The sequence below is a fragment of the Lontra canadensis genome, unplaced genomic scaffold, assembly GCF_010015895.1.
Source record: "Lontra canadensis isolate GAN:19392208 unplaced genomic scaffold, GSC_riverotter_1.0 scaffold19, whole genome shotgun sequence".
Classification (NCBI taxonomy): domain Eukaryota; kingdom Metazoa; phylum Chordata; class Mammalia; order Carnivora; family Mustelidae; genus Lontra; species Lontra canadensis.
In genome coordinates, this window is record NW_022631013.1 from 19,841,474 (window position 1) to 19,850,104 (window position 8,631).

Sequence of the window (8,631 nt, forward strand, 5' to 3'; positions counted from 1 at the left end):
ACCTGTATTTTTAATAAGCTATCAAGGTAATTATTACACATCTTGAATTCTCTCCCTCATGAACCTGAGATAAATTCGAAAAGCTAAACTCACAGCTACTACCACCAGTCCATTAGTGCTGACATGCTTGTTGGCCCTCCTCCAGTGATCTCTTACTGCATACAGTAATATGTACAGACTTGTTAAACTCACACGCAATTTTCTCTTCTGGATTACTCCAGGTATAAAAAAGTAAAATGGACAGGATGAATTGGACTGAGATTGAGTTCATTCTACAGGGACTTTCTGAGTACCCAAGAGTAGAAAAGCTCCTTTTTGTGATATGCTTGATGATGTACCTGGTGATCCTGCTGGGAAACAGCACCTTGATCATCCTAACTCTTCTGGATTCCCCCCTCCATATGCCCATGTACTTCTTCCTTGGTAATCTTTCCTTCCTAGACATTTGGTACACATCCACCTTTATCCCCTCAATGTTGATACACTTCCTGTCAGAGAAAAAAACCATCTCCTTCACTAGATGTGTGGTTCAGATGTCTACTTCCTACACTATGGGGTCCGCAGAGTGTGTGCTCCTCACAGTGATGGCATATGACCGTTACGTGGCCATCTGTAACCCGCTGAGATACTCCATCATCATCAGTAAGGCACTTTGTATTCAGATGGCAGCTCTCTCTTGGGGGTTGGGCTTTCTCAATTCACTGACAGAAACTATTCTTGCAATACGGTTGCCCTTCTGTGGAAAAAATGTCATTAATCACTTTGTTTGTGAAATACTGGCATTTGTCAAGCTGGCTTGTACAGATACTTCCTTGAATGAGATTACGATAATGTTGGGCAATGTAATATTTTTGTTTTCTCCATTACTGTTAATTTGTATCTCCTATGTTTTCATCCTTTCTACTGTACTAAGAATCAATTCAGCAGAAGGAAGAAAAAAGGCCTTTTCTACCTGCTCAGCCCACTTAACAGTAGTGACCATGTTTTATGGGACAATCCTCTTGATGTATATGAAGCCAAAGTCCAAAGACTCTGCTTTTAACAAATTGATTGCTCTGTTCTATGGAGTAGTCACTCCCATGCTCAATCCTATCATCTATAGCCTAAGGAATACAGAGGTGCATGGAGCTATGAGAAAATTGATGACTAGACACTGGTTCTGGAGGAAAGGATAAGAAACTTACCTCCTTGAGTTCATGCACAAAATAAGCTCACAGCTTCGAGGCAAAGGTTTTTAATATAAACAGAACAAGAGAAATAAAGATTTTATGTAGAATCACAGAATTTAGGAGTTGGAAAGAAATTTCAAGATAATAATCTAACTTCACCTTTTTATGAAAATGACTGTTATAAAAATGTAGAGACAACTGGTATAAGAAGTGACAGTAAGCCTTAAGAAATAAGCTTTTCAAAAAAAAAAAAAAAATCCAGTACGGATCTTCTTCAACTGATGAGGTTATGCCCAAATAAATCCATTGAAAGTTGAAAATATCATAAGTAAAAAATGCATTTAGGGGTGCCTGGGTGGCTCAGTGGGTTAAAGCCTCCGCCTTCGGCTCAGATCATGGTCCCAAGGTCCTGGGATCGAGCCCCGCCTTGAGCTCTCTGGTCAGCAGGGAGCCTGTTTCCTCCACTCTCTCTCTCTGCCTGCCTCTCTGCCTACTTGTGATCTGTCTGTCAAATAAATAAATGAAATCCAAAAACAATGAATACTGTTACACTGAAAATAAATTTTAAAAATTAAAAAATAAATAAATAAATGAATGAAATCTTTAAAAAGAAATGCATTTAATACACATAATCTACTGAACATCATAGCTTAGCCTAGCCTACCTTAAATGCCTTCAGAACACTTACAGTTGTTCAAAATCATCTCACACAAAGCTTATTTATGATAAAATATTGACTATTTCCTATAATAATAAATTATATGAGTACATACTGAAACTGAAAAACAGAATGGTTGTATGGGTTCAGAATGGTTGTGAGTATATTAGTTGTTTACCCCTGTGATCATGTGGCTCAGACTGGAAGCTGTGGCCACTGCCTAGTGTAACAAGAGAGTATCAAGGGCTCTCATGTTGCTAGCCCAGGAAAAGATCAAAATTCAAATTTCAAAGTACAGTTTCTGCTGAATGTATTATCACTTCCATATCATCATAAAGTTGAAAAGTCCCAAATCAAACCATGTTAACTCTACTGTACATTTGTCTACTGAATAAGTAAAACATATTTTTCAGCTCCTTTTTGAGAGAACTACTTGAGTTTTTCTGTTTGTCTGTTTGTTTATTACTGATTTTTGTTTTACCCAAGGACTGGATCTGACCCCAACCTAATTTTTCAGGTACCAATTTACCTTTCTTCTTTCCCTCCTCCTGTTTGTCCCATCCCCTTTGCACAATGCTATGCTCCATTCACTATTAGTTCTCCAATCAAATCATGTTCTTTCCCTACCTAAAGAGAACAGCATATGCCAATTCTTCCCCATCATCACATTTCTCTTTCTCAACCTAGCAGTCCCATTAAAGACAATTCAAGTGTTTGATCTTCCGCAAATCCTTCCAAAACTTTCTCAATTAGTTATTCCCTTCTCTATGTTGCCTTGAACTTTACCTCTGCTGTGGTAATTTTGCTTTTATACTAAATCATTTGTTAGATTCTGAAATCTCCCCAATGGCAGAACTCACTGTTCTCTGTATGAAGTCTAATGTCAAATAAATTCAAAACAGTAGGTAATAATTAAGTACTGGATTAATTAACATTTTTAAAGAATAGTAAAATATAGTCCAAATACTTGATATAATACAGTGAGATAAAAGAACTTGAATTTATGCATTATTTCATTGACTAAACAACAAATTCAAGTTTCTGATAAAGTATCAGCTAATTTTTAAATGTATGGAAATATAAGAAAAGACAAAACATTGATAAATAAACTGAAGAGGTCATGTGGGCCGGATAAGACAAAATTGTATCAGTGTATAATTATTCTCTAATAAAAAATTGCTGAGAAAAACACATATCAATTGTATAAATCTTTCTTAAAGAATATTGACAATTTCACTTTTTCAGCAGCAAGTTTCATTTTGAATATCTTCCTTTAAAAAAAATCCCCTTGAAATTGCTAGTGAATAATAGTATGCAGTTTTATTTTTTATGTGATATCATATCATATCATATCATACGTCTACATGATATATAGTTGAGCTACCTGGTACAGTGTCACAGCCTGATAAGGAGAGCATCTATGCTCAAGGGCAACCCAGCAAAGGTTTCAGGAATGAAACAGTGTTCAGGGGGGCACATTTGCTTGTTCTGCCCAGCATGATGTTTTGGAGCCTGATTGAGTAAGTGAAATAGCAACATGAAAGGAAGGCCCAATCCAGGTTGTCAGAACCCAAGCAGAATCAAAAGGACATCCACACAGGGAATGACTTAGCTAAGACTGTCAGAGAGAGACAGAGAGAGAGGAAGAGATAACGGGGTATTTTATGCTTATATCCCTAAGTACTACCACAGTGATAGGCCTAGACTTGTAACACAGTAACAAAATGTTGCTCAATACATTTGAAATCACAGGTAAATTCAAACTAACTGAAGCTAGAGTCTAGCCAGAAAAAGATGATCAAAAACTGTATCAAAGAAGTGATATCACCCTATCTGACCACCTATAACATAGCTGATTGACAGGTGGTCTTTTGGAATTAGCAAATATTAACTTTTAAATAATTATTATAAATACATTAAATAAATTATTCCCATTTCATAGAAGAGGAAATTAGATTAGAATGTTTAATAAATTACCTAAGATCTCTAAGCTTGTATAGAAACCAAAAAAAAAATTCTAATTCTTTACTCTAGATCCTAAGGGTTTTATTCTTTCATCTTTATCACAGCTCTGGCCAATCATAGGAAAACAAAGCCAACCATTTTATAGACAATTGTCCTAAATTTCTCCCTAGATGACATCATCTACACCTAGAGCTCAATTTCCATCTCTGTGCAAAAGACTTCCCAATGTATGCACAGCTTTAGTCCTGATTTCTTGCCCTGACTTCACTAATCTGTCTTCACCTAGAAGTCTGACCATCAATGCACAGTGAACTAGTCAACCAACTTACATCCCTATCTTCATGAAGTCATTATTCTTACGCTTCTCCTCTCATCCAATCAATGGCTGCATCTGAAATCTTTACTTAGACCAATGGACCCATCATCTATGATGACTGTTTATTCAAATCTGAGAAATCAAATGTGCCCTACAACCTTGAATGCCCATATTCATCCTATTTTTTTCATCCCATTGCTTTCTGGATCCAAGCCATCCAACAATTTTATTGACTCTGGCAACAACTTCATGATGAGCAAATAAGTCTTGCCCACTGAACTCATGTTTATTTATCTGGTCCAGAAAGTATATAAAAATGCTACAAATGCTGCTGACTGTACAGTTTTTAATTCTTTGTATATTGTGGTTTATATAATAAGATATATTCATGTACTTCAATATTTCACACCATTTTAGTGGGTTTGGGGGTATTGTATATCTTATAATATGCATATCATGTATTTTCTAAGTGCTGATGGGTTCATTTATACCCTTGGATTTAAGAAACTAGGTGTCAGGGGAAAGCACAATAAAAAAGGGAAGGGTACTAGTAGTTTCAATGAAACCTCCCGTAGCTTTTTTGAATTTACAAAATAATGTCAGCATTCTAAGACCAACAACAAACTACTAAACTCTCTGATATTTTTTCTCCAGACTGGCACTCCTACCCTATTTCTATTCAGGATATATTTGTGCAGACCTTTTCCATCTGTACAAAGACATTCACATCACACACATCTATCTGCATGCACAAATATATCCACATATATATAACATAGTTACACTTTGTGGAATATGCAATTACTTCCATTAAATTTAGCTATGCTGAAAAAGAAGTTATACTAGATTTCTAAGGCTTCCATAACAAAATACCACAGACTGGGTTGCTTAAACAATAGAAATTTACTCGCTCATACTTCTGGAGGCGAGAAGTCCAAGAGCAAAATGTTGGCCCATTTTATTTCTTCTGAAGCCTCTCCTTGGCTTGCAAATAGCCACCTTCCTGCTATGTCCTTTCCTCTGTATGTGAGTATCCCTGCTGAATCCATGTGTGTCTAAATTTCTTCTTACAATGACACAATTCAGCTTGTATGAGGCCCCACACTGACAGCCTCATTTTAACGTTATCACCTTTTGAAAGGCCATACCTTCAAATATAGATACACTCTGAGGTACTGGGGGTTAAAGCTTCAAAATAAGTTTTGGAGGGACACGAATCAACCTAAAACAGAGGTTAATCATAAATTAGCTAAAAAGTCTACTATAGGTATTACATTGGTATATTATATGTACATAATTTTGAATACTAACAATACACTAACTTAATGTTTAAAGTTACATTTACACTCTGTAACGCAAAATAAAAATTGAAGTTTGTCATCATGAGACCTATTTACATAAGATTTCAGATATGCTTATGTAAGAGGTACCTAAATTATTTTAGTTTCAGTAGTCAGTCAAGGAGAAAACTTGGGAAATCACGCATCTCATTTAAAATGAGCATCTTCCTGGGTGGTACAGTCAGTCGAGCATCTAACTTTTGGTTTCAGCGCAGATCATGATCTTAGGGTCATGAGATCGAGCCCCATGTTGGGTTCTGTACTGTGTGGACTCTGCTTAAGATTCTCTTTCCCTCTGTCCCTCCCATTCATGCTCTCTCTCTAAAATAAATAAATAAATATTTTTTAAAAACTAATGTCTTCCCCCATTATCCCAATGTTGTGTTGTGTATTAACCACTAAAACACACCTCAGGTTAATGTTTATGGATATTATTTGCTACTGGGGATTAAAAAAGCACAAAGAGAGTTCCTAATCAGCAATTTTTTCACAGCTGCTTTTACCTCTTTGTTCCGTAAACTATAGATGATGGGATTCAACATGGGGGTTAATCCAGCATATACCAAAGCTATAAATTTATCTATTTCCTGTGAATCTACAGCTGAGGGCTTCAGGTACATGGAGAGAGCTGTCCCATAGAACAAAACCACCACAGTCAGGTGGGCTGCGCATGTTGAAAAGGCTTTGCTTCGACCATCCACTGAGCTGATTCTCAGAATGTTGAAGAGAATGAATGCATAAGATATACAAATGAGGAGCATCGGCATAGGAAGAAGAAGTACGCTGATCACCAGCATGATTAACTGCACCCTAGAAGTGTCTACACAAACTAGTTTCAACACAGCCAGAATTTCACAAGTGAAATGATCGATGATGCTCTTTCCACAGAGAGACTGATGCAGCACGGACATTGTTTCCACCAGGGCGGTGAGGCAGCCAGTCACCCAGGAGCCAGCTGCAATCTGCACACAGACACTCTTGTTCATGATGATGGGGTACCTCAGGGGGTTGCAGATGGCCACATACCGGTCATACGCCATCATGGACAGGAGCACACACTCAGTGGAGCCCATGGCAAGAGAAAAGTACATCTGAATGGCACATCCTGAGAATGAGATAGTGTTTTTTCCTGAAACAAAGTTTGCTAGCATTGGAGTGAGAGCAGAAGAGGTGTACCAGATGTCTAAAAAGGAGAGGTTGCTGAGGAAGAAGTACATGGGTTTGTGTAGATGGGAATCCAGGACAGTGATGGAGATCAGAATTACATTACCCAGCAGGGTGATAAAGTACATCAGCAAGCACAGCACAAATACAATGACCTCTACTTTGGGGTAGTGGGAAAATCCCAGAAAAATAAAATTTGAAATGACTGTCAAGTTTGCCTTGACCATTTTATTCCTCTTTGTTTATCTGCAGTAGTGAATAAAAATATACATTGTATATATTATAAAAATTACATTCTACCAACTTTCCAGGGTTGTTTGGTAGGGGTACTTTAAAAGGATCATTATTCTGGCAATACCACATTAGTTATTCATTCATTCATTCATTCATTCAACATTTATTGAGTACACTACAAGTCACTGAAGATCTAGAGTTGAATTACATAAGAGTTGTTCTCTGGCAAGTCACAATAGAGTATCACATATTCAAGTAAATAAATAATTACAAGAACATGATGTAAGTATTCCCTAGGGCACTGAGAGAACACAGAGAGTAAGAATCCTAACTCTATATTGGGGATGCTGCTCAGTGACCTATTTTGATACTTAGTTTAATTAAAAAATGCATTAGATTTAATTGAGGTAAGGACCACAGGAGATTTGCTGGGGAAACAAAAAAATTTTGTAAAAGCTACACTGAGGAAGGATTTAGTTGCATTTCATAAACCTGCTAATTGTATACTATAACAGATGAATATGCTGTAACTAAGGAATATAAATAGAAGATAAACATGCATCCGACCACTATAGTACCACCTGATTTCCATCTTCATGAAAGCATGGAATAATCCTGAACCCAAAATTAGAAACAAAATAATTTTCAAAGTTGAGTATTTTATATTGCAATTCAAATTACTTGTGATATGTCTCACAACTGGACACATATGGAGATGTGTTTAAAAACCACTGTCCTACAAGTGGCGTTCAAAGGAAATCAATCACAAGGATTCAAGCGTCATATCCTCATCATTAACTACTTCTCCCTATTTCTCATCTCCCAACACTCCCTCCACACTTTGTCTGAAACAACAACCAACATGGAGCTCCTCATACTTACATGCTGTTTTTTTTATTTTTATGTCTTTAATCAACAGTTTATCTCCATGGAGTGACCTTTCTCCCCAGCTCCAATCTTGTCTTCCATGAGTATTTATCCAGTCATCAAAACTGTATGCCACTGTCTCAAGTACAGCTTCCTTCTTTGTACATACTTACAGTACTCTAGTATATTACAGCAAACTGTAGCCAGATAGGCACAACCCAATTGCTCCCACCGCTGCTAGGAGGGAATTCTCAAGAGCTTGTTCCCCCATAATACTAGCAAGGTAATAACTCACATTTAAGATTTTTAATAACACACCACTGTCTTGAACTTGGAAAGTTTTTGATACATATTCAAATAAGTACATTTTCCTACAGTTCTCCATGTCAACCTAAAAGCCTAAAGATTTCTCAACTTGTCATTTATATCTAGACTCTTATCTGTAACATTAAAGAAACTTATTAATTTAAGAAACAAAAATGATGAGCTCTTAGCTTTAAATATTTGATGCAGAGTGAGGGAGGTGGGGAAGGGGATGACCACTTGTACTTTTAGAAGAGCCTGTAATGCTTCCCAAACAATCATCCTCTGTAGGGTTTTAGAGCACTATCTCTAAGTATGAGACTTGGACTCTAAATCCAACCATACTTCTTATAAGCACATACAATTAGATAAATCACTTGGCTTCTTTGAACCTCAGTTGTCTAATCTATACCAGGAGGATGATAATTCCAAATTAACTTGTTTTAAACTCTCCCTCTACCACCCCAATTTCATGAGAATCACAAAGAGTTTATCATTTCATGGTCTCCCTGCTTTCCAGAACTACAATTGCCTGTATGCTGGCCGAGTGCCGGTTCACACAGCCTCAGATAAAAAAAAAAAAAAAATTAGTGCCTTCTTTATAATCTATTGGAA

The 8,631-nt window shown here is 36.8% G+C and overlaps 2 protein-coding genes across 2 annotated transcripts; one reads left to right on the forward strand and one right to left on the reverse strand.

Moving 5' to 3' along the window:
• Nucleotides 1-236: 236 nt before the first annotated feature.
• On the forward strand, nucleotides 237-1,175 carry LOC116869576 (olfactory receptor 13C7-like). Its single transcript, XM_032860898.1, has one exon. The coding sequence runs from the start codon at nucleotides 237-239 to the stop codon at nucleotides 1,173-1,175; it is 939 nt and encodes a 312-aa protein (XP_032716789.1).
• A 4,704-nt stretch (nucleotides 1,176-5,879) lies between these two features.
• Nucleotides 5,880-6,839, reverse strand: LOC116869577 (olfactory receptor 13F1-like). Its single transcript, XM_032860899.1, has one exon. It carries the CDS (start codon nucleotides 6,837-6,839, stop codon nucleotides 5,880-5,882), a length of 960 nt encoding a protein of 319 aa, XP_032716790.1.
• Between the last annotated feature and the right edge of the window lie 1,792 nt (nucleotides 6,840-8,631).

Excerpts from the sequence above, each read along its gene's own strand:
- LOC116869576 (XM_032860898.1), top strand. The coding sequence starts at position 237 with ATGGACAGGATGAATTGGACTGAGATTGAGTTCATTCTACAGGGACTT.
- LOC116869577 (XM_032860899.1), bottom strand. The coding sequence starts at position 6,839 with ATGGTCAAGGCAAACTTGACAGTCATTTCAAATTTTATTTTTCTGGGA.